This window comes from Melanotaenia boesemani, chromosome 18 (genome assembly GCF_017639745.1).
Source record: "Melanotaenia boesemani isolate fMelBoe1 chromosome 18, fMelBoe1.pri, whole genome shotgun sequence".
In the NCBI taxonomy this organism is placed as follows: Eukaryota; Metazoa; Chordata; class Actinopteri; order Atheriniformes; family Melanotaeniidae; genus Melanotaenia; species Melanotaenia boesemani.
In genome coordinates, this window is record NC_055699.1 from 27,822,077 (window position 1) to 27,849,101 (window position 27,025).

The 27,025-nt window shown below is 40.6% G+C and overlaps 1 protein-coding gene across 2 annotated transcripts in view; it reads right to left on the reverse strand.

The window, feature by feature from the left end:
* LOC121629039 (E3 ubiquitin-protein ligase HECW1) overlaps positions 1 to 27,025 on the reverse strand; it is an 84,973-nt gene that overhangs the window by 36,713 nt on the left and 21,235 nt on the right. For both annotated transcript variants that reach the window (XM_041968529.1, XM_041968528.1), the window contains exons 6-7: positions 18,265 to 18,340; positions 16,073 to 16,242 (exon numbers count right to left, since the gene is read on the reverse strand). In XM_041968529.1, coding sequence (XP_041824463.1) covers positions 16,073 to 16,242; positions 18,265 to 18,340 — 246 coding nt within the window. The remainder of the gene's footprint in view (positions 1 to 16,072; positions 16,243 to 18,264; positions 18,341 to 27,025) is intronic.

Consider the following 27,025-nt stretch of genomic DNA (forward strand, 5'->3'; position numbering starts at 1 on the left):
ACAGGTCTTATGAAACCAACTGGAGCTTGTGAAGTTTCCAAAAACTCAAGCAGGGATGATGGGCAATGTTAACCAATAGAAAATGAAGCATTCCATTTTTTTTAATACTCATTGTCATAACGCTATGTACAGTATAATGCAAAGATTAATGTCTGATTAGTCTCAACATTTAAGAAACTGATAATCAAACTGGAATTCCTGGACTGTAATTTACAAACTACCTTGGACAAAACCTGATCCCATTTTTATTACTTTTCCTGATCATCTTAGATGAAACATATAAAACACATATCAGAAACAATGAATTGTAATCATTTGCCCATGAAGCTTGGAAAACTGATGTGTGTCAATCTAGAGGTTGATGACGCGTGTTTCAATATAAACAAGCTGTTTGACATCAGTTAAAAAAAAAAAAACTCTGCTAACACCTGACCTTTTAGAGTAAGAGGAGGCTGTTTAATTGGTGTTCCATTCTGGGTTAAACTCTGGATACTGGTAAAACAGCAGTTGTAAACACATATTTTCCCCAAAACTGATCAGCATTGATGGGAACGCAACACTTGGGTGCACACTCTGATTTTCAGAATGAGGATGCTGCACTCAGAGCTGACACAGTGAGAACAGCTTCACTTTTTCTTTACAGAAACACACATTTTCTGACCAGAACATCACACATGGAGGCACTGAAACCATCAGCAAACCTTTTTGGTCCTAAGAATAATTTTTCATTAACCTCTAAACTCTGTTAGATCACAGACAATCCTGAGCCCTATCTCTTATATTGTCAACAATTTCTTAGGTAATAGTAGTGTGTAACCCTGTTAATTGTGAGTGATAGCTTACCCTTTGGGTGGCTGGAATAAAGCTAAGAAGACATTTCAGATACACAGTGATGCCAAAAACAAGTGGAGTTAAAATTGGTTTTGTGAGGATAGTAGCATAAATAACTATAAAAAATAAAAAAAAATAAATCTGGGTAAAAAAAAAAGTAGAAATATAGAAATAGTTTCTGTTGTGTGTTTGTTTCAATAACAATATTTTTTCTCCTGAAAGCCAAGACTTAAGAGAATGATGTGCAGATGAGAAAAGGCTTGGTCACTGTTGATCTGTGTGTTATTTCTGCAGTACCATTAGTAATAAATTATGATTTGCTGTTTGGCTGCCCCTCACCCCCACCCCCACCCCCCGCACACACACACACACACACACAAAAGAAACAAAAAATATAAAACAAACCAACAAACAAACAAAAAAGTTTTAGGAGTTAAAGTGTTTAGTTTTTAAAGTAGCACTACGTAACTTTCTGACCTTAAAAAATGGTTCGGATTGGTTCTAATGACACACTGACAATTATCGTGTACATTTCTGGAGTCATCTTCGCCCAGCAGCGTCCTGAGGCAGAGAAACTGCACTTTGCAGCCTTGTTTTCCAGCCTTATAAAAAGCATCCATTACAGCTGCGTATTGCACTGTCACACTCCAGTAACTGGGCATCAGCACACTGGTGGTTTTGGACATACACTGTGGCTGATTCATCAAAGAAAGCCAAGAGGATATTATTAGAGGAAGGGAGGAAAATAAACTGAGAAAGGGACATAACAAGAGATAAAAACAAGAGTCAACATCAGACTGACTTTTACTGACTGGAGAAAGCTCAGAGAAGAGACAGGCTGCAAGATGGATGCTGTCAGGGGATGACTCACTAAGAAAATCTGCCAAGGTTCGGTAGTGCTTCTTTAAAATAGCAACTTTAACATGATTTGATAAACTATTGCAGCATAAAATGCTTCAGTTCAATGAAAGGTCAGAGACGTCCAGCAGCTTAGCTAAAAAGGTTTGATAAGTTTGATTTGCAGGTAGAAAAATGTAATTTCTCTTTCTCTGGATGAAAATCTGGGAACTGAAGACGCTAGGAGATGTGTAAAGTTGTGTAAGTAGGGATCCCTACCTGGCTGCAGCACAGAGATCCAAAGTGACAGTATAGACATAAATTATTCAGAAAGGTAGTTTTAGCTTGCTGCTGCTGTCTTTCTGGATATTATCTATATAGTTTTTTTTTTTTATTCTATTTGTGGTGCACAAAACATGAAAAACAGTGACATAAAAAAACATAAAAAAAAATAAACATAAAAAAAATTCATCAAAGGCAAGTGGAAAAATAAAGCAAATCCAGAGTTGGTTGAGAAGAAATGAGTTTTGTGGTATTGAGAAGGCAGAACATCAGGAGGAGGGAAAGAAAAGGCTGGGGTGGTGAAATGTGGGAGTGGAGTGATAAGAGAGGAGGCTGAAAGAGCTGAGACTGAATAATTCACAACATGAGCCAGAAGGAAACAGACAGAGGAGAATGTGTTTGCGAGTATAAAGTGCAGGGAAAATTCAAAGTGGGGGGAGGTTTGTGACAACAGCATTGTGCTATAAGTGTCTGAAGGAGGCAAAGTAAAACAAAGTTGAGAAGGAGGATCTGCAAATAGAATTAGGTGTAAGAAGTGGACACATATAGGACAAGCAGGAGTAACAAAAAATTACTCAACATTAACAGAAAAAAAAAAAAAAAAAAGATAGGAATCATAAAGGAAGCATCAACAAAATAGTATTTTTATTTTATAAAGTTCCAAAAGCAAACAGCAAAAGTTAACACAGAGTAACTGGAAGTCATCTGGGTCAAACATGTCCCATAATGCAACAGAATGTCAGATCAGAACATCGTGGATGGGATTACTAATGCGAGGAGGTGACAAAACTACATTGTGGCCACAGATTACGCACGCGAGAGAACGAGATTACTACACCGTGGCCAGGGATTACTAACTCGAGAGAACGAGATAACTACATCGTGGTCACGGATTCCTAACGCGAGGGAACGAGATAACTACATCGTGGCCAGGGATTACTAACACGAGGCAACGAGATAACTACATCTTGGCCAGGGATTACTAACACAAGGGAACAAGATAACCCAATCGTGGTCACAGATTACTAACGCGAGGGAACAAGATAACTACATCGTGGTCACAGATTACTAACGCGAGGGAACAAGATAACTACATCGTGGCCAGGGATTACTAACGCGAGGGAACGAGATAACTACATCGTGGTCACAGATTACTAACGCGAGGGAACAAGATAACTAAATCGTGGCCAGGGATTACTAACGCGAGGGAACGAGATAACTACATCGTGGTCACAGATTACTAACGCGAGGGAACGAGATAACTAAATCGTGGCCACAGATCACTAACGGGAGGGAACGAGATAACCAAATCGTGGCCACAGGTCACTAACACGAAGTAACAGGATAACCAAATCGTGGCTACGGATTACTAACACGAGGGAACGAGATTACCAAATCGTGGCCACAGATTACTAACTCGAGAGAACGAGATAACTACATCGCGGTCACGGATTACTAAAGCGAGGGAACGAGATAACCAAATCGTGGCCAGGGATTACTAACGCGAGGGAACGAGATAACCAAATCGTGGCCAGGGATTACTAACACGAGGGAACGAGATAACTACTTCGTGGCCAGGGATTACTAATGTGAGGGAACGAGATAACTACATCGTGGTCACAGATTACAAACGCGAGGGAACGAGATAACTAAATTGTGGTCAAGGATTACTAATGTGAGGGAACAAGATAACTACATCGTGGCCAGGGATTACTAACCCGAGGGAACAAGATAACTACATCGTGGTCACGGATTCCTAACGCGAGGGAACGAGATAACTACATCGTGGCCAGGGATTACTAACATGAGGGAATGAGATAACTACATCTTGGCCAGGGATTACTAACACGAGGGAACAAGATAACCCAATCGTGGCTAGGGATTACTAACGCAAGGGAACAAGATAACTACATCGTGGTCACAGATTACTAACGCGAGGGAACGAGATAACTACATCGTGGCCAGGGATTACTAACGCGAGGGAACGAGATAAATACATTGTGGTCACAGATTACTAACGTGAGGGAACGAGATAACTACACTGTGGTCAAGGACTACTAATGTGAGGGAACGAGATAACTACATCGTGGCCACAGATTACTAATGCGAGGAAACAAGATAACTAAATCGTGGCCACAGATTACTAACGGGAGGGAACGAGGTAACCAAATCGTGGCCACAGATTACTAATGCGAGGAAACAAGATAACTAAATCGTGGCCACAGATTACTAACGCGAGGGAACGAGATAACTAAATCGTGGCCACAGATCACTAACGGGAGGGAACGAGGTAACCAAATCGTGGCCACAGGTCACTAACACGAAGTAACAGGATAACCAAATTGTGGCTACGGATTACTAACACGAGGTAACGAGATTACCAAATCGTGGCCACAGATTACTAACTCGAGAGAACGAGATAACTACATCGCGGTCACGGATTACTAACGCGAGGGAACGAGACAACTACTTCGTGGCCAGGGATTACTAACGCGAGGGAACAAGATAACCCAATCGGGGCCAGGGATTACTAACACGAGGGAACAAGATAACCCAATCGTGGCTAGGGATTACTAACGCAAGGGAACAAGATAACTACATCGTGGTCACAGATTACTAATGCGAGGGAACGAGATAACTACATCGTGGCCAGGGATTACTAACGCGAGGGAACGAGATAAATACATTGTGGTCACAGATTACTAACGTGAGGGAACGAGATAACTACACTGTGGTCAAGGACTACTAATGTGAGGGAACGAGATAACTACATCGTGGCCACAGATTACTAATGCGAGGAAACAAGATAACTAAATCGTGGCCACAGATTACTAACGCGAGGGAACGAGATAACTAAATCGTGGCCACAGATCACTAACGGGAGGGAACGAGGTAACCAAATCGTGGCCACAGGTCACTAACACAAAGTAACAGGATAACCAAATTGTGGCTACGGATTACTAACACGAGGGAACGAGATTACCAAATCGTGGCCACAGATTACTAACTCGAGAGAACGAGATAACTACATCGCGGTCACGGATTACTAACGCGAGGGAACGAGACAACTACTTCGTGGCCAGGGATTACTAACGCGAGGGAACAAGATAACCCAATCGGGGCCAGGGATTACTAACGCGAGGGAACGAGATAACTATACCGTGGTCACAGATTACTAATGCGAGGGAACGAGATAACCAAATCATGGCCAGGGATTACTAACACGAGGGAACGAGACAACTACTTCGTGGCCAGGGATTACTAACGCGAGGGAACGAGATAACTATACCGTGGTCACAGATTACTAACGCGAGGGAATGAGATAACTAAATTGTGGTCCAGGATTACTAATGTGAGGGAATGAGATAACTACATCGTGGCCAGGGATTATTAACGCGAGGGAACAAGATAACTAAGTCGTGGCCACAGATTACTAACGCGAGGGAACGAGATAACTAAATCGTGGCCACAGATCACTAACGGGAGGGAACGAGATAACCAAATCGTCGCCACAGGTCACTAACACGAGGGAACAGGATAACCAAATCATGGCCACGGATTACTAACGCGAGGGAGCAAAATAACCAAATCTTGAAGACATAGTAAAAACTGACAGGTTGTATTCACCACATCCTGTTGTCTTGGCGGTTAGATGCTTCGCAGTGCTTCCTGTGTGTGCAAGAAGCGGCACAAGAGGCAACACTGCTGTGTTTTCACCTTTAGTCTTAGTTTCTGTGTTGCTAGTTGATTGTGCTAGCTTACAAGCTCACTTATAATTAAAATATTTACTAGCAAATTCACTTGTCTTTTGGAGCAGGAATGGCCTTTAAATAGTTTTACTTTATTAAAGCACCTTTTTAGAGCTGAACAGCTGATAATCTGACTAAGAAAGAGTAAAACCAACAAAGACAGCAAGAGAGACGGAGCCCAGCCAAGGTCAGTTGTGATAGAAGATATGGTCTCTCTGACTTTCAAAAAACCGATAATGGGGTTTTATTTCAGCACGAGACTGTCCACACAGCAGCAGCTACATCACAGAAACAGGGTCAGTTTACACAAACATTTATTGATCCTCACAAAGCAATAAAAATCTTTTACTGGCTTATTCTTTGGATTTAAACATGGTAAACATAAAACATAATTCTTTCCCCTGGCTGTGCTTGTTATACACGAATAGCATTAAAAAGATGAATGATTTATTGAGACAGCTTAGATTATCTGGGGACACTATCAATGTTTTGCACGCTGGAAAATTAAATAAGTAACAATTACAAGGTTAAAAGCTCAAGTAATGTAAGTTTAGATATTTAAATCTCAATTTATCATTTTGATCAGCACTTAATAGCCACTTCATCAGGTCCACCCTCTAGTACCGGGTTGGACCTCGGTTGTCCTTCAGAACTGCCTTAAGTTTTGGTGTCATAGATTCGACAAGGCTCTGAGGTTTTGCTCCATATTGACATGACAGCATCACACAGTTGCTGCATCCATGAGGAGAATCTCCCTTTCCACCACATCCCCAAAGATGCTCTCCTGGACTGTGATCTGGTGGCTGTGGAGGCCGTTGGAGTCCAGTGAACTCATTGTCATGTTCTAGAAAGCAGGTGGAGATGATCTGAGCTTTGTGACATGGTGCATTATCCTGCTGGAAGTAGCATCAGAAGATGCTCCACTGTGGTCATAAAGGGATGGACATGGTCAGCAACAATACTCAGGTAGGCTGTGCAGGTTAAACCAGGCCACGTTGGTACTGAGGTGTCATGCTCCGTGGTACGGTGCCCGGTTTTCCCAGCTGTCCTGAATGCACCTCCTCTCCACACTCACTGATTGCTGATGCGCTCCACCTGTGCCAAGCCCTTTATATACCTGCCAGTGACAACTCACCCCGGGCCAGATTGTCTCGGTTTCTCCCTGCACGTATCCAGCCTCTGTTCCCAGTCTGTTTCCCTGTCTGTCTGCCTGCCCGCCCGTCGCCGACCCTTTATTCCTGCACCTGGACTTTTCGTCTCTGCCCGCTCCCTGTTAACTCAGCCTTGTCTGTCTGCCTCCCCGTTGCCGACTCTGTATTTCGTTACCTGGATATTCGCCGCCGCCCGCTCCCTTAGTGTTACTCAGCCTTGTCTGCCTGCCTGTCCGCCGTCGACCCTGTATTTCTGAACCTGGACTTCTGCCTCTGCCTGCTCCCTTACTGGTAATTCTGCCTTGGTTAATTATCGGATTATATGGTTTACCGACCTCTGGATTGTTCACAGGATACTGTCTCTAGATCACGGACTCTGTTACTTCTCTGACGGAGAAACGCAGAAGCGCCTGCTGCAGCCTTCATACCTTTGGACTTTCTGATCTCCGCCAGTTTCCTGAGTTCATTTCTATTAAGTTCATTTTGTTAAATAAAACTCCATCACTTATCCCTGGGTTTCTGATTATTTATGAGTCCAATCTCCTGGTATGTGACACTAAGGGGCCCAAAATGGCCAAGAAAATATCCCCCCACATCATCACACCACCAGGAACCCAAACCATTAATCCAATGCAAGATGGATCCATGTTTTCATGATGTTTCCACCAAATTCTGATCCTAACATCTGAATGTGGAGCTGAAATGGAGACTCATCAGACCAGCAACGTTTCTCCATCTTCTATTGTCCAGTGTTGGTGAGTGTGTGTGAATTGTAGCCTCAGTTTCCTGTTCTTAGCTGACAGGATTGGCACCTGGCTAGCCCTTTCACGCTGGCCAGGCACCGGCACTGGGACGTGTCACTTCCCAAAATCTAATTTTGAACCGACTGGTGCATTCTCACACACACACACACACACACACACACACACACACACACACACACACACACACACACACACACACATACACACACACACACACACACACACACACACACACACACACACACACACACACACAAAAACCCCCTTAAAAGTCAATCCTCAATGGGCAAAAAGTGCTTATTCAATGAGTTTTAATGACAACTCATTTCATAACATTCTTCTTCTCTTTATCTGTTAAATAATATTTCAGAATGATCTCAGTCTACATATTCTGGACTGCAGCCTGAACTGGGTGATGGTGGACAGCCATCATTACTGGAGTTGCTAAGAAATAAGCAGAGGCTGCCAATAGGGAAGCTGCATTAAATCGATGAGCCTGCTGAGGGACTGTACGTCAGGACATCCCAAGCCTGCAGTCGGACACAAAACTGCCAGTCTGGTCCTTTTACAGGACTAGGTCCGTTTCAATAACAACTTCAATAACAGGTCAGTCACAGTTGTGTAGAAATCATCCTCCAGGCCAAATGATGGCAGCACAAATGATAGTGTGATCCTGAGAAAACATGGAGCAGCAGCCAAGTAAGGCTGTAAATCTGAGTCATCTGCAGTGCTCTCTGCTTCGGGTTTAACTGGAGGCCTCACACAGCTCAGTAAATATACAATGAGTAAGATCAGAGTGAAGACAGTAAATTCAACTGAAATGTTTGCAGATAAACAAGCTGCAGGAGAAAAACAATGCACGTGTTCTCTCTTTTACCTACACTAGAAGCTGTATTTTCTAAGCTGCATTAATTAAAAATTCTTAAAGGATCAGCAGTGTGTGAGATATGGGTTGGTTTGGAGGGAAACAGCTACAGAGCTCTGTTTGCTTCTTGCTTGGCCAGCAAATAAGGATGGATATAAGAATAAAATGTTGGTGGAGCTGCATGCCAGAAATGTGACACAATATGGTTTTTGTGTTTCATGCAGTGATCAACTTTTTCATTATTTCTATGAACATTTTTCTGATTTCAAACCAAATAAACCTGAATAAATTAGGAGGCTCATACATTTGCTTAATGGAGCCAACATGAGATTGAACTAAAAAAGCAAGAACTCTGTAAAATCTCTTTCTGATGGAGGTGAAACAGCTGAATGCTGGAGAGGAACAACATATCTCATCATAATTATGCTGATGACACTCAGCTCATATCTAGAATGAGTAGACTGATGGTTTAGTGTGATACAAAAAAATTCTTAATTTGTTTCCAGTGTCCCCTGGGGGACACAGAAGGCTTTGTTTTATGTGTTATCTTACAAAAAAAGTCATCATCTGACAGAAACTGATTACACAGCCACAGGAGTGCGAACAGCTTCTCTGATTCTTCAGGGGTTTCTGCTCTGCATCTGTTCCTCTCAGCATCAAATGAACATAACACACTAATACATGTGACATTATGTCCATGTGTATTGTTGTGAAACGTATGCTCAAAGATGAAGAGGTTTGCTGCTTGTGCTTTGCTCATAGACTGTATATAAAAGATGGGTGTAGCCTCCATGACATCTGAAGAGCTGAATTGAAGCTCATTGGGCGGTTCCCGTCGCCATCTTGGCAGCGTCACGGGTGTCGTCATCCAAAAATGGACAAAGTGGTGGAGCTGAGAGGGGGACTGTGAAGGTGGGGCTGGATGATTGACACCCTTTAGCCTGTAGCTTAGAGCTAACCGAGCTAACCCAAAGCTAACGGTAGCTAACCAGCTAATGGATGTAGGCGTTTGTGCTACACTCTTTCTTCTTTCTGCGTATATTGGATACCTGTCAATCAAAAGGACACGCCCCTAATTATGCTGAATTTCAAGATTAAATAACATCCAGATGGATGAGTTAGAAAAAGATTCACCCCCCTCACAGTTGTCATGAAGGTAAACTTGACCTATTAATCCTAAAATGTTTTTTTTGTACCAGGCTTTAAACATGTTTATTTCTGCTGTAAAGTTGGTCTTTTTAACATGGGAGTCTTTGGGGATTTGCTCTGTTTTGGAGCCAGCCCCTAGCGGATGAGGGGTGAACTGCAATTTTTTGCACTCCGGCATAGGCTTCACATTTTACTGGAGGAGTTTGCCGCTTGGTTTTGCTCAATGCTTGTGTTTAGAATCTAAATTGCAAATGATATGATTTATTAAATAAACTGAAATTTCCATTCATTTTCATGACCATTACTCATTTAACTGCTTATTACCATTTATTAATACAAATTAAGTCATTGTTAATTGTGTCTAAAATGCTGCACAATACGTAAAATAGTTTTCTACTGGTGCAAAACACCATCACTGACTAGCTTTCGACTAGCGTATTTAATGTATACTGCCTACCAAAAAAAGCCCAGTCAGTCAGTCAAGCCATCCAGCCAAACAAAATGAAGGGATAATTTTATGTGTTAATTTTTATTTAGATTTTGGAGAATTTAACAGTATGTTGGCTTAATATAGTTGTTTGGAATAAACACATAAACATGTGCTTGAGAAGCAAAAATTGATTATTCCAAGGTAGTCACGTTTCTGTGACAATGTGGGGTCTGTAATCGCTTTTTATCCAGCAAAAACTGCTATAATGACTTCTAATTCCCTCTTCAAAGGGTATGGGAGTGGGTGTAAGGTACTAGTTGGCCTTTAATCTGTACAATAGGGCTCTTTGAATTAAATCAGGGTGTTTTAACATACAGTCATTATTATATTGACTGTGATCTCTTTTCAGAATGTAAAATCAGTAAATGCCTTCATTGAGGCATTGTAAAGGATATAAAGAGTCTGCCTATAATTTGTATATTTTTAACTCTTTTGAATATAATTGGGCTTTTTTTTAATAATATCAACCACTAAACAGTCTTGAAGTAGAAAGCTAAAGTCAGTGATCAGTAGAAAACTATTTTACGTATTATGCAGCATTTTTGACACAGTTTAATTTGATGTTTATTTGCACTTTATAGTCTAGTTTTTGACTACGGCAATCCTCTTTCTCTGCACTTGTAATTAATGTGTTAGAGCACTACGTTTCACAAAAGCATAATACTTCTGTTAACATGGACACAATGTCCTGTGCCTGTTATGTAAATTTGATGCAGACAGGGAAAGATGCAGACCAGAAACACCTGAAGAGACTGATAGAAACAGCTTTAATGGGCCGTGTGCTGGGTTTATATCAGATTATCAGGGTTTTTGTTTGTGAGGCAACACAAAAAATAAAACTCTCCCTGTGTTCCTTAGGGGTCTCCCTAGTAATGGAGTTTTTACAAGTTTCTTTAAAAAAAATCACTGCAACTCATCCAGAACGCTGCTGCTCGTGTCCTAATGAAGACCAGACAAAGGAGAACATGTAACTCTGGTTCTCACATCTTCACACTGGTCTCCAGTTGCTGCTGGTCTACAAGACTCTGAATGGTTCTGGTCCACAATAGATCTGATCTGCTGATGCCACATGAACCACCAACACCTTTAAGAACGTCAGGACAAAGTTTGCTTTCTATCCCGAGAGTTCAAAGTAAACATTTAGTTTTTCTGCTCCTGATATCTGGAACAAACTACTAGAAAACCTGAATCCTGGTCCAAACCCGGGTTCTGGTAAATTAGGTCTTGAAACTTTTTATTGACGAAGCTTTTAATTGAGGTAGAGATTTTCTTTTTAAAACTCTCTGCTTGAATATAGACTGACGATGATGATAATGACGACGATGATGACGATGAGGATGTATTCATTGTAACGGTATGTATCCTGTTGTCTATGATGATGTTGCCTTATGTATGAAATGTGATGTATAAATAATTCTGATTTGCCTTGTTGTTGAAAGATGTCAACAAGGAAAGACACGCTCACACACACACAAAGAAAAGGAGCAAATTATCCACCATATACTTACAAAACATGAAACTTTAAGCACCGTAAAAACCACTGATCTCCAGTAACAATCGAACCATGAAGCCATGAAATACCAGAAGACAGATATTAAATAAGTGGAACTCCTGATGGAGAAGCTGGATCACTGAGTCATGCACCTCAACACAACCTGAGTAGTTTTTGTTTGTTTTGTTTCTTTTTGAATATTCGACTTGTTTTGTCTCATTGCAAGAAATTAGATGTGCATGCATGTTTATTAACTGGATTCAGCTTGAACTTTTTACAGAAGGAAGTTGCGTGTCCTGTTTCTGTAACACTGCAGGGTCTTAAGCAGAATCTTCTCACCACGAAAAAAAAGAGTCTGCAGTGGAAAATGAAGACCAGAACAAAGTGGAAAAACAGCATAGTGAACCGGAAGCATGGCCGGCAGTGCAGTCATGGGGGAGGATGAGCTGCTGGATGAGATGCAGGATGAGATGCAAGATGAGATGTAGGATGAGATGTAGGATGAGATGCAGGATGAGATGTAGGTGAGATGCAGGATGAGATGTAGGATGAGATGTAGGATGAGATGCTGGTTGAGCTGCTGGATGAGATGTAGGATGAGATGCAGGATGAGATGCAGGATGAGATGCAGGATGAGCTGCTGGATGAGATGTAGGATGAGATGCAGGATGAGATGCAGGATGAGATGCAGGATGAGCTGCTGGATGAGATGCAGGATGAGATGCAGGATGAGATGTAGGTGAGATGCAGGATGAGATGTAGGATGAGATGCTGGTTGAGCTGCTGGATGAGATGTAGGATGAGATGTAGGATGAGCTGCAGGATGAGATGTAGGATGAGCTGCAGGATGAGCTGCTGGATGAGATGTAGGATGAGCTGCAGGATGAAATGTAGGATGAGCTGCAGGATGAGCTGCTGGATGAGATGTAGGATGAGATGTAGGATGAGCTGCAGTATGAAATGTAGGATGAGCTGCAGGATGAGCTGCTGTATGAGATGTAGGATGAGCTGCAGGATGAAATGTAGGATGAGCTGCAGGATGAGATGTAGGATGAGATGTAGGGTGAGCTGCAGGATGAGATGTAGGGTGAGCTGCAGGATGAGATGTAGGATGAGATGCTGGTTGAGCTGCGGGATGAGATGTAGGATGAGCTGTAGGATGAGATGTAGGATCACATGCTGGTTGAGCTGCTGTTGTCACAGAGGAGCTAAAGCTGCTGTAGCTCTTGGTATCAATATGAACGAGAGCTTTACTACTCAGAACTATTTTTAAAAGACAAATATTTATTATAATGTTTCCTGTTAGTTATTTGTCATGATAATCCTAGAAATCACATATAAACAAGTTATTTGTGTACAGCTCTTTAGTCAGTCTGAGAAGGAAAGGACATTTCTCTTGTTAAACGTCCAGTTTTCTGTCTCGGTTCCTGAGAGTTTCCTGTTTGTTAATTAAATTCTGCTTGGCTAATTGTTCATGCAGAGTGCCTCATGAGAGCTTCTGATTGAAGATAACATGTGATATGTTCCAGCACATGTAGTTACAGTGTTTTTGCTTTCAGTATTGAAGATCTGCACTTTTCTGTTCTTCTGTACAACAGATGTATTTAACAGGTTCTTGTGCCTCTAAATTTGTTGTGTTCCAGTCTTTAAAACTAATGTTTTAAAGGCTGGACTTGGCCATAGAAAGATGACATGAGGAATTCATGCAAAGTACTGCTGATTTTTCTACCAACTAAAAACCTACTTTTTTTTCTTTTTTCTTTCTGGATTCAGCGCAGAGACATGAATAGTAGTTGATCTGAATGATGGTTATGATGTACCAAAAGTCTGTAGGAACACTTTATTGGATTACATAACAGGAGCTGACACTGGTGATATTACTCACCTTACATTTCCCTGTAATGACATTGTACAGGAAACTATGAGCCATTAAGGAGAAATACTTCAAAACAACAAAGAAAAATTGATCAAGATGATTAAAAGAAGTGGCCCTGACAGAGGATTTCATTCAAAATTATTTAAATCTAATTATAATTCTGACAGCACAGCTTTTCCCCATATATGTAAATAAAATGATGTGAAATAAAGACAAGAACATCTGCACTCGGAGTATTAATGCAGATTTTCTGCTGTCCTTTTTCGTGTTTATGTGTTACCTTTTCTACTTGATGCCACCCTCTTGTATCCACAACAGGACTGATTGGAGATTAACTTTCCAGAAATGTACGTGGTTTTTCCAAGAAAATGTCTTCAAAGAGAAAATCAATTGGCTGATCTTGTTTTCCACAAAGCAAACGTGATTGTCATGGATTACATTGATCCTCTTACTCTGCTACTGACACCAAAGAAACACACAATCATCCGTTTTTTCTGAACTGTGTAGTCTGCTGGGCAGGTGTGTGTTAAGGGACGATGAACTGAAAGATGTATTTAAAAAATGGAGAGGAATCTTTAGTAAAATCAATTATTCTCCATCAGATTCATGTAACTATCTGTACACATGAGAAACAAAATGAGGATTTTATCTTTCAGGCAGAGTCTCTTAGATGTAAAGATGAACAGAGGTTCACCAATCTGAGACCAACTGGGTCTAAAAATTGTGGAACCATTTTAGAAAAATGTTCCTCAATGCAAAACTGTGAAGACCTGGAAGATCCCACCATCTACAGTGTATAATATTATCAAATGATTCAGAGAATCAGGAGGAATCTCTGTGCATTGGAAAAAACTGCATGCTAGTGATCTTGGGGTCCTCAGGCAGCACTGCATTAAAACCAGACATGATTCTCTACTGGAAACCACTGCATGACCTCAGGAAGGCTTCCATAAATCACTGTCTGTGAACACAGTTCACCCTGAAATCCACAAATGCAGCTTAAAGCTCCATCATGCAAAGAAGAAGCCAGATGTGAACACAATAAAGGAACATTACCATCTTCTCTGAACCAGATGGATCAAAATGTGAAATTCTTTCTGGAAACCATGGACACGGTATCCTGCAGACTAAAGACCCATTTATGCTCCCTTACATACGGCCATTGCAAACATTGTTGTACGCCGCTGTCCTCTTACATCCATGCATCTCTTACATTGCCATGGTTGGATTCAGGGGTTGCATTAGTGTCTATGACGTGGGCAGCTTCCACATCTGTGAAGCTCCATCAATGCTGAAAAGTACATGGAGGTTTTAGAGCAACATCTGCTCCCATCCAGACAACGTCTCTTTCAGGGAAGACCTTGCAGATTTCAGCAAGATGATGCTGAACCACATCCTGCATCCATCACAGCAGCATGGCTTCACAGGAGAAGAGTCCGGCTGCTGAACTGGCCTGCCTGCAGTCCAGACCTTTCACCAATACTAAACATCTGGAGCATCATGGAAGCAGAAATCCAGCAACCAAGATCCAGGACTGTAGAGCAGCTAGAATCCTGACATCACCAGAGTGGGTCAACATTCCTCTCCTTAAACTCCAGCAGCTGGTCTCCTCACTTCCCAGATGTCCCCAGACTGTTGTTAAAGGAAGAGGGGATATTGCGCAATGCTAAACATCCCCCTGGAACTACTTTTTACAGACAGGTCATCAAATTCAAAATAAGCTCACATTTCCATGGTTTCAGCATGGGATAGGTTGTTTATGTTCTACTAGGAATAAAATATGAGTTGAAGAGATTTGTGAATTCTATTTTCATTTACATTTTTCATGGTGACCCTACTTTTGTGCTTGTAATCTTAGCTAACAATGCTAAATATCAAGGAAAGAGAACCGGACTGAATTCACCGGAGTATACTCAACTAAAATCTCAATAAGAATAAGGCATCAGGCTCTATTATTATAAATATTATCTAAAACATATAAATGACTAGTAGTTTCCACAAGGAAACAAAAAGATAATTCACTGAATAAAATGGGACTAAAACTTTTCAGCCTGTTCAGGTTCGCTTTGTTTTCTCTGGTTCCTTCCTCCTTGTTTTCAGGTTTTTGTGGGTCTCTGTGGTCATTTGATATAACTTCCCAAAAGATGCTCAACTTTTCTGTAAACAGAAGCTCCAGACCTTTAGCCCTCTGACCATCCTGCTCATACTGGAACAAAGAATCAGTTCCACACCAAACAAATCTGCCGTCCACACTGCGCTGGTCCCACAACACCAGCCATCCCCTTTTCTCAGTTTAATGTGTTACTGGGATATGGACACTGTGTGTTGGTGTATCCAAACCTGACAGGACATGATCATTATACAAAAAATATAAAGGGTACGAAGGAATTTTCTGTGTCAAGACCTGGTTTTAGGGTTTCAGGCCAAGAACATAAAACTTTCTCAAAGTGTTTCAATCCATAAAAACTGTTTAAAACTGTTTTGTTGAGGACAGGAAATCCTAATCCTGATAATGCAGTTTAACCAAGGTCAAACTGGGCATCTATCAATGAGGTGAGTGCAGGTGTGTGAGAGAGGGTGGCCTACCTCTGCACTCCACTGAGGGTTGACTGTGTTGCACACCACCCCGGAGCGTTTCTCCTGGCCGTGATGTGGCAGTGAAGGGAAGATGCTGTGCTTTCCAGGCTGGATGGAAAGTTTCAGATATGGGTCTGGATTGAAGAACATCCCCTTCTTCAGTCCAACTGCCTGAAGGTCTAAAAGATGGAGACATCAAAGAAAAGGAAGCCGTTTTGTGAAATAAGAATGAAACATGTTCAGACTGACATGTAACTGACACATTGGAGGATTTCTTATCAGAGATTTGCAGCTGTAGAGTTTATCTGTAAGTTTCCGACGAGCACCTACATACAAAGATGCTATTAACAAGAAAATAGGCTTGAAATTGCCATTAAGAGCAACAACAAGGTAAAAAATCTACTGTGGCTGAAAATATGTGAAGTTTATAACCTTTCAGCTCTGAGCCATTTCTGTTTAACCCAAATTATCTGAATGAAGTCAGCATAGACTCCAGAATCAGAAGGTCGATCTCAACAAACAAGGTTTCTATGACAAAAGCACTTGGGAGAATTTCAGTAAACAGCACGGCACTTAATTTAATCACGATCACACAAGACTCTAACCTGCTGAGGGTCAAGCTTTCTATCTGCTACCAATCGGTTATGGCTCCAGCCTATCAGCTGCTTAATCTGGCAGCTGCAGGTGGCCGTTAGGTGTGATGACAGTCAACAGCTCCTAAAGAGGCTAACAGACACTCACCGGCAACTTTCTTCTTTAAACCTGCTTCAACGGCCCGTTTAAACAAATAACTAATCAGCCAATCACATGGCAACGACTTCAAGCATGAAGTCATGTGGACATGGTGAAGACGACTTGCTGAAGTTCAAATTGAGCATCAGAATGAGGAAGAAAGGGGATTTAAGTGACTGAACATGGCATGGTTGTTGGTCTGAGTATTTCAAAAACTGCTGATCTACTGGGATTTTCACACGCAACCATCTCAAGGGTTGGAAATAACAGAAAGGCAACATGATGTCAAGCCCTGTTTCCAACCAAAGTATGCAGAACAGCATCTCTGGACACACAACACCCTGAAGCAGATGGGCTACAGCAGCAGAAGACCACACCGGGTGTAACTCCTGTCAGCTAAGAACAGAAAACTGAGGCTACAATTCACACACACTCACCAACACTGGACAATAGAAGATGGAGAAACGTTGCTGGTCTGATGAGTCTCCATTTCAGCTTCAAATTCAGATGCTAGACTTTGGTGGAAACATCATGAAAACATGGATCCATCCTGCCTTGGATCAACGCTTCAGGCTGCTGCTGGTGTAATGGTGGGGGGATATTTTCTTGGCCCACTTTGGGCCATTAGTACCAACGTGGCCTGGTTTAACCACCACAGTCTCAGTATTGTCACCATGTCACAAAGCTCAGATCATCTCCACCTGCTTTCTAGAACATGACGATGAGTTCACTGGACTCCAACGACCTCCACAGCCACCAGATCTCAGTCGAGTAGAGCAGCTTTGGGAGATTCTCATCATGGATGCAGCAACTGTGTGCTGTCATGTCAATATGAAGCAAAATCTTTGAGGAATGTTTCTAACATCTTGACAAATCTATGACACCAAGAGTTAAGGCAGTTCTGAAGGTTAAGGGGGCCCAGCCTGGTACTAGCAAGGTCATCTTCGGTCTTTTCGTGCCTGTCTAGCATGTAGGGCAGCAATGAAGGATCACCATGCCAGATGATTCAGGCCGCGGTTCCCAGGTTTAAAAAGAATTTAGTTCGACAATCTCAGCTCCTCTGATCTGATTGGCTGGACCCACTTTGTTATACAGTCGATGGTCCAAACACCTTCCAGCTACAACTTCCCACACAGCTCTTTGTCATAAACAATCTGGTGCACCAGATCAACTTGTCTCCAGGTTTTACTGCCAATTGATCAAAAGTTATATTTTACAAGGTAAACAGCAAACTAAAAAGCAACGAAGTACAGATGGGTTTAGTTAAATCTGTAATACATATTGAGTGGAAGGGCTGTTAGTTATGAACACTCTAGATGCATAAACACAGTCCACTTGACTAGACCTAACCTACATTGGTTAATTTAAGGGTGTGTAAAAGTAGGTTTTAGTGCAGTCAGATCATGTTCATGCTTTGGGCTGCAGAACAAGGACAGGGTCATATGAGGAGACAGGTGATAGCAGCTTACCTGAGAGGGAAAAGTTAATGAGTCTCCTGTTTCCCAGTCCATGGTTTACTTCCGGACTAACAACCGGCTTTAACACCTGATAACACAAACAGACATGAAGAGGGGAGAACTACTCAGTAAACTCAAGAGCAAAAAAACACACTTAATCGCTGCAGCTCCAGTACACCATCATCTGCTTTTCACTTCTGTAAAATGAATTTTTAATGATGAGGAAAGTGGGCCATCGCAGCCAAATAACAGTAAAACAGTAAAAACACACAACAGGGAGGAAACCTGACAAAATATACATGTACGGTATGTTTCACAGTGGAGCCCTTCTCATTTCAGCTGTGTGTTTTTAAAGCCCAGTTTCAGAGAGGCCAACGGCGTCCTGCAATCAATACCCTGTCTTCATTATCCTGACATTGATTCTTTGGCCAGGAAGAGGAGGAAGATGGGGAATGCGGGGGAGAGAGGATGAAGAGGAGTAAATACTGCTGTGTTGTGTCAGCTAAACCACGCAATGGAAACATTTTCCACGATGTTCCTACGTTCATAGTCAGGAAATTCTGAGAAAAGATGGTCAGGATATCTTAAAAGCCTCGTTCTGACTCATTAAGCACATGTCTTCAGTTTCTCAAATAAAGGATCATTTCCTCTGTTTGTTTTATCCATATGTAACCACCTTTTAAAACACCTATTAAATCTTTTAGAAACTATAAATATAAGACATTTTATTGATAATCATTTCTATATTTTTTAATTGCAAATCTTCACAATATTTACAGTGCATAGTGTCTGATAAGATATATATATATATATATATATATATATATATATATATATATATATATTAGTGCTGGGCGTGTTAACGCAACGCTTAATTAACGCCATTAATTTTTTTAATCGCGCGTAATTTTTTTTTTTTTTTCTGCTGGCCGCTGGCTTTGATGACAGAAACATGGCGTCCATGTCTCCCTTCCCTGCTGCAGCGATGCGTCTGCCGTGATCAGGAGAGAGCGGGTTTATTAAAATAAAGAGACGTTTTCTGTCTGGAACAGGAAGAAGAAAAAAAGAATCAACGTTTCTCTTTGTCAAAAAACATGCAGATGGACAGAACATCGTAATTTTTGGATGGAAAACTTTTTTATTATTATTTTTTTAATAAATGCGGTTTTAATTTATGCAAGACAGCAAAGGTAAGACATGCTTTCTGACTTTTAAAAACGTGAAGCATAAATCGAGCCTTCTTCTGCCTCTGGTTCGGTGAATCTTGGTCATAGCGAGATGAAACTTCCAGCTGTGGAATCTGTGAGATGTGATCTTTCAGTAGAGGAGTCGTTTGTTCGTGTTCATGCCGTGGGGTGGACATGGGGAGACATAATTTGTGTTTACATATTTTTCGGACTTTGTGTAGCTGCTCTTTAAATAATTTGTTGTCTTAACTGTGTTTGGTGGTGATAGAAATGGTTTTACTGAGCTGGTAGCTGAGATTCTGGACTTTCTGTGGATACCACACATGTTTACAGTTACATCTACAGACCTGACGCTACACCTGGAAACGAGATGTTAACCCTTAACTCCCGGTAGCGGAGGCTGAAAATTAAAGTTTAGAGAATTTATATCCAGAAATCTGGATAATGAAGCAGTGAAGGTGCATGGATGGAAGTTATTGTGCATATTGTGAATATTTCTCTCTCCTCACCATCTAGAAGCTGTGAGATTCTCATCCTGCTTTCTGTCTGTTCACCTGATGCTGATATTCATCACATATTGTTCCTTCTGTGTTTAGAAGGAAGCAGCTTCACAGCTTTAAATTTATCCTGCTGACTTTTTACCTTTTAGTTAGTAAATCCTGAACATTTCATCCTTCTTTCTCATAAATATTTGATTTTATAAATGTATATGAAGAAATATTTTAACTGTTGCTGTTTAAAGAGAAAACTGCTGCTAAACCTGTTTATGTGTTTAGTTCAGGGGTCTGCAACCTTTTCAATCCAAAGAGACATTTTTCCCTCAGCCAGCTAAATAAAACTCCTTTAGAGACGCAAATGTTACAAGACTTTTCAAAAAGGCAACTTAATATATATTTTTAATTAAGAGCCACCATAGGTTTGTTATTTTTGAAGAACCACATTTTTATTTCCATTTTTAAGGTTTTATAATAAAGAAAAACATAAAACCTTTACATAAAAAAGAGGATTGACATACTTTCTGCTAAGGAATGTAAATATTTGTGGAAAATGATGTAAAAGAAAGGAAAAAAAAAAAAAGTCCATAGTTTTCAACCTAATGACAAGAAAGATAGATTTAAAAAAATATTTTAGCCACGTATTTAGAGGCATTGTGGAAGGTCCAGAGAGACACTTGCAGCTCCAGAGTTGCAGGTTGGAGACCCCTGATTTAGTGTTTGTAAACCAAAACTTACTGCATTTTCTTTTTATAGCTGTAGGCCTTTTTTAAAGGAAAGAGACATTTTGCGATTAATCGCAGCGTGTCATGTGATTAATCGCGATTAAAAATTTTAATCGTTGCCCAGCACTAATATATATATATATATATATATATATATATATATATATATATATATATATATATGTACATATATATATATATATATATATATATATATATATATATGTACATATATATATATATATATATATATATATATATATATATATATATATATATGTACATATATATATATATATATATATATATATATATATATATATATATGTATATATATATGTACATATATATATATATATATATATATATATATATATATGTATATATGTACATATATAGTGTAAATTTGTTTTATCATTAATTCCGAAGAACAAATTTTATAAATGATCTATTGCTTTTGTTATGGTACTATTTCAGAAAAACTGATTTTTCTTTTATTATTTTTTTCATGAGACTAAAACACACACACACACACACAAACAATGAACAATTACGACTGGGTTCCTATGGAGATCCCATCGGGACCAAAGGGATGTAAATCTTGCTGACGCAGGTGGACAGAAACTAGTGGTGAAAAGCCACAGGTCTTGTATAAAGCTAGCCATAACCAGGGTGCTGAGACGAACAAATGAAGTTGAGAAGAAGGTTAAAGAAAAAGTTGTGGAGAGGAGCATTGTCCTGCTTAAAATGGAGCTTAATGCCACCTGCATAGGATCTGGTATGCTAACACAGCTAATGTTGTTAGCGCTATAAAGAGGAAATCAAGGTGATGCTGTTGACTTTGGCTGGCTTTAGCTAAAAAAAAAAAAAAGATAATTAGTAAAGAAAATAAAATATATTCTACATTTTCATAACAATTTGAGACATAAAATGTTATTAAATTAACAAAGACAATAAACTGACCAGAAAACATCCACACTATGGCATTAATAGGACAAAAATGTAGTTTATTTTAGCAAAGATTTAAAAATGCATGAAAGTTGATATTTTACTGACAAGAGAGAAGTTCTTTTTGTCAGTCTGCCAAGATGAATGCAAAAATGACGCATCTGAATGCTACTGCAACTGGATGGAAACAGCGGTGTAAAAAGCAAACTGGCGGTGAAAACAAAAAGATAAAGGGATAAAGGAAATGACAGATGTCTGAACCAGTTTATTTTAATGACATGCTAATCTGTCGTGCTGAGCGGATTCACAGAGAAGTTCCTTTGTTGCTTTCCTCAATGATTCTTATCTCACAGAAAAGCCAAATATCAACTGCATAATCTCTTGAACCCAGCTCCTCTTGAGACCAAACACTAAAGCACCTAAAATATATAACAGGACAAACTTATGAGGGTTCTTCAAGTGATGCAAAAATCTTAAAGGACATGAAATCAGAAGGATTTTCCACGATAAAGATCAGCCTTCCTGGCTGACGAGCCTGAAAAAGACAGATTACATTTATAAAGTGGACCCTCATTTGATTACAGATCATATACGCTGATACTCCACCCTCTGTGTGAGGGTGTGGAAGACATTTTACTGCAGCCAGTGTGTTTCAAAGACAGCGGCAGCGTGATCTAACTCAGTAACTGCAGCTGCACAGTGAGCACCTGAGAGCTGAGTAGTTGTGGTGGGGGTAGGTTTGGGAAACACCACCATCGACCATCCACCACTCAGACACGGTTACAGGGCTGGTGCTTTCTGTTGTTGTTGTACTTGTTGGCTTTCATGAGCGTACAGCTGGGTTAGGTTCCTGCAACTTCACACAGCTATTTTTATATTCTGCATTTGTTCTTGGCCTATATCTGATATTTTTGCTCAAACACGACAACAACAAAGAGATAAACACCAGTATATTTACTGCATGACATAAACAATCTGAACTTGTGGAGTTTCTAAAAGCAGAATGGGAGGCAGAACCTTCAGTATTCAGGCCCCTCTCTGTAGAGCCAGCTTGAGGAAGCTAAACTGGGAGCCTTTTTGATAAATCTTACAGTTAAGTCTGGCTTCGTGACGTTTAGCCATCCCTTTACAGGCCAAATTAATTTGTTTTTCTTTTCCTTTCTCAGCAGTAATCCCTGGCTTAGAGTAATGCTGCTTGTTGACCCCTCTTCCTTGTCCTCTCCATCCCTAACCAGCCCAGGCAGATGGACGTCTTTCCTGATTGTGGTTCTGATGGAGCGTTTTCTTCTTCACTGTCTCTTTGTGCAGCTCAGGATAAAAGATTGGATCAAGGAGAAGATTTAATGACATCTGATGGTTTCCTTAGCTCTGTCATGAGTTTTTATAAATTGGCTTATATAAACACAGTTGTTATGAATCATATAGTGGATTTATTTTAACTGGATTAAACCTGGACTGCAATGAATTGGATTGAAATCGACTGTGTTCAAGTCTCAAATTTCAAATGAATAACTTCCATCAAAAAAGTGAACTGAAAGGCACAATTCTACAAAAATACACAAACATGTAATCAATGTTTCTAAAGTGAAAAAGTCATGTGTGCATGTGAAAGTCTGTAGCATCTTAGCTAAGCAGAGGGTGGAAGCAGGAGAAGAGCTAACCTGGCTCCACCCAAACATTTGCTGGATTTATGGTGAGTTCAGCGCTGGACCAAAAATGTGAACCTCACTTTTTGAGACTGTCCAGGGATGTCATGATTAGAGACTTTCTTGCTTTATTGTCAGAGAAATGATGTTTGAACAGTAAAACTATCCATCAAAGAAGTTGGAGACTTTTTCGTTTTTCTCACCCACACAACGTCACGGTAAGTAAATGCTGCTTTACTCGTGTTACTAGAGATGTGACGTTCATGAATGACTCGATTCTTTTGAACGGCTCTTTTAAATGAATGATGGGAACTGGTTGCAAGCCGTTTGTTTGCAAGTTGTCCTTTTTTATCTACAATTTATGCACGCTGCCTTCACCAACATGATGTCCAACATGCTCCATTCACATGAATGCATCTATGGACAGAAAGTATTGTTCGGAAACAAATACTGAGTTCTATCCAAAATGTTAACTAAAATTTGTACTCATGTCACTGGGGTTCTATTTTTATTTCTATTTTTCCTGTATTTTTTTTATCTTGTAAATTTTACATAGGCACTTATTTTTATTACCTATTGTCCTTCTTTTATGTGAATTTGTTTGCGTTACTAAAAGCATGGGGAAGTGAACATTACAAACCAAATAAAAATTATAACCAATATTTCAGAATAATTCCCACCAACATTCTAAGGGGTGTTTAAGTTTGAATTATTCTGATCCAAACGGTAACTTATAAGTGATATCAGTGATTATTTCCTTGATAAAAAATATGAGTTAACTCTCATTAAATTAAAAACTAAAAGAAGAACGAGCCAGTCTTTTAAATGGAATGGCTCCTTTAAGATCCGGCTCCCTTCAAAGAGCCATAAATCCCATGTTTACTGTAAACCCAACCCGATTTGTGTACAACTGGAACATTGCAAATGACACAATAACACTTCATTCCAATGGCATGTAAACATTAAAGTCATTTAACCAACTACTGTACACATATCTTTAGTGTATAAAGCTGAAGGTTTTCCTGCAGGTGGTGGACATATTATCTCCTCTCTCTGTAACTTTGTAACGTCATGCTTTACGGGCTGGTGAGACGTCCTCCACAATGACTCCTTGGTCATTTTTTCCACCACCACAGACATTCAGCAAGGATCCCTTAATCTATTTTTTGGGAGAGAATAACTCTTCCCTACATATGTACTTGTTTTAGTTCCGTGTGCAAGTTGCCCGGATATGTTTCAGACATGATCCTTTATGGAAAGTGATGATACTGAGGGGTGTTTACTTGTAAAGCTGTGTTTGATCATTAATATCATGCTACAGCAGCGTGTCAGAAGGACCATCAGTATTCTACCAGATCCCAGCTTAACTGACTCAGCATTTCTACTCTGTAACAGCTGTAAAACTCAGAGACATGACTGACAGAATGAGAAAGATGTGGACGGAGAGAATCTTACGTTTACCCAGGCTATCCAGCTGAGCTTCATCTTCCTCCCTCTCCTTCTTTCAGGATGACTGGGAAACAACAGTCCCAGCTGGAGACACATGCCGTCCATCACACACATGCAAACTACTCAATCTGGTCTTGCTGCAGCACCTGACGGACTCCGGGCAGCTAAAGTAAGAACCAGTCAGTACAGATAAACCTCTCTCTCCTACTGTCCCGTCTCTCCATCTCCTCCTTCATCTCCTGACGAAGAGCCGCTAGCGCCATCCACCTCAGGACTCTAAAAACCAGAGGCTTACCTGGACTGATTTCTGATATCTCTGCTTGCTCACTCCCCCTTCCTGTCTTCCTGTCTATCCTGTAGGGGTTATTTTTGTTCCTTTGTCCTCAGGAAGAAAGTACAGATCAGGTTCTGGGTTCATCAGCATTTTGCAGGGCCGACAGCAGCAAAATGTGAAGGCAAACATGGAAATTTAATCCTGCTGATAACAGGGAGGTGACTCATAGGCTTTGAAAGGGCAATCAGTAACTTATCACCATGTTAGTTAAAAGAATGACTGCCTCATCCAGTGATTGGGAGCTTTCTGGCGACTTATTGAAAGTTTAAGATAACAGAGTCTGATGAAGAAGTTATGCCTTGTGGACTTATAGCTTTACAGTCACCAGCCTTGAATAAAAATTAACAGCACCAGTCGGGTCAGCAGTAGGGTTGGAAAGTGGGTAATGCTTTTTTAAAACACTACAATCAAAAGCCTCAGAGCTCATGAGTTCCTTTATGGATGCCAGTAGACGATGGAGATGAACACCGACTGGAAATCCATGGCAGAGAGGAAGACGTGGTCCTGGGCTTCATTACGATGACTGCAGCACTAGATTTAAGGGGAGGAATGGGGGAGTGGTTGATGGTGGCCTGGTTCCCGGAGTGTGCGGCCAAAACTTTGGGGTGGTGGCCCAGACCGGGTGGTTGCCTGGTGGGACCTGATCCTCCTTGAAGTGGTGCAGGCCTGTGCCCTGTGACCGCAGGGGGCTCTGGTTAGAGCCTTCCTCTGCTGCCCTCTGGGTGGGTCTGGGGTTGTCTTCTGGGTGGGGTGGCTTGGGTTTGGGCTTTGGGATTGCTGCTGATCGCCCGGGTCTCTGGGCCACCCTAGTCTGCTTCTAGCCTCCGTAGAGGCGTGGTCACATTTGCAGGATCACACTCATCTCTGATCACTCCTCATTCCTCATCCTCTGCATGCTGACAGTCAATGAGTCGTCCAGTAGGCTTATAGACTAAGAGACACTCGTTTAGGTTTTTCTTGGTGTGTTTCTTTGGTTGTTGTTGTGATATGTTTATTTTTTTGTTTTTTTTTTCTTGGTTATTTCTTTTTAGGAACTCCTGATGATTGTCAGCTTAGTTTACCTGTAAAAGCTGTAAGAAATCCTCTGTTGGTTTTGTGTGCAGGTGTAGCAGCTGTGTTAGGTTCTACTGAATCTGTTGTATCTTTGCCTCCTCATTATTTTTTCTACTTGACCTTGTACTTCTTTTCACTATTTTCCTATTTTTTCTGTCCCCTCCGGTCAAGTCCAGCAAGATTACGTAAATTCCAAAATTCAAAATAAATACTGATTAAAATAAATTAATTTTCAAGAGGAGCCTTAAACATACATACACGCACACACACACACACACAGACATATTTATATGTCTAACCCACTGAGATGGGTGAAATTACTAATTTGATTAATAAAGTGAAAAAAAATATATTAGTATTTACAGCACTCAACCTGCAGCAGCAGCGCGTTACAAGAGGCCTTGCTTGTGCAGCTCAACAATCCTCCCATGTCAAAAGACAGAAAGTCTTTTTGTCTTTGCTAACAGGAAGTCTTAACAGTGTAAATGCAAATAGAAAATTTCACAGAAGCCAGATTGTTGTGCAGTATTTTTTACTTTTTAAGGTGATGGTCCTACACTGTTCATCAGCTGGTTAACAGCCATGCAGTTTGCAATAAATTGCCTACTCTCTATTTTTTATGTCTTTTTTGCAGTTTTGAAGCTCTACTTACAACCTGGTTTTAACCCACCAGCAACAAATGTGAATACTTGCATTCCTTCCTTCAGGAGTGGATTTAACTCAGAGTTAAGAGGAATTAGCTCTCCTGCTCTTTCTTTCTTCTGGCCTCTTCCACATTTCTGCCACACATAACTGCAGCGGTACCTCCATCATTATACTCAATAATCAGCCCTTTGACATGTCTGAAGTTCAGTGTCTTCAGGCGCAGCGCTGCTCTGTGGTGGATGTAGCTGCAGCTGCGATATTTTCTGTGGTTTTTAAGTTTGACTGATGGAAA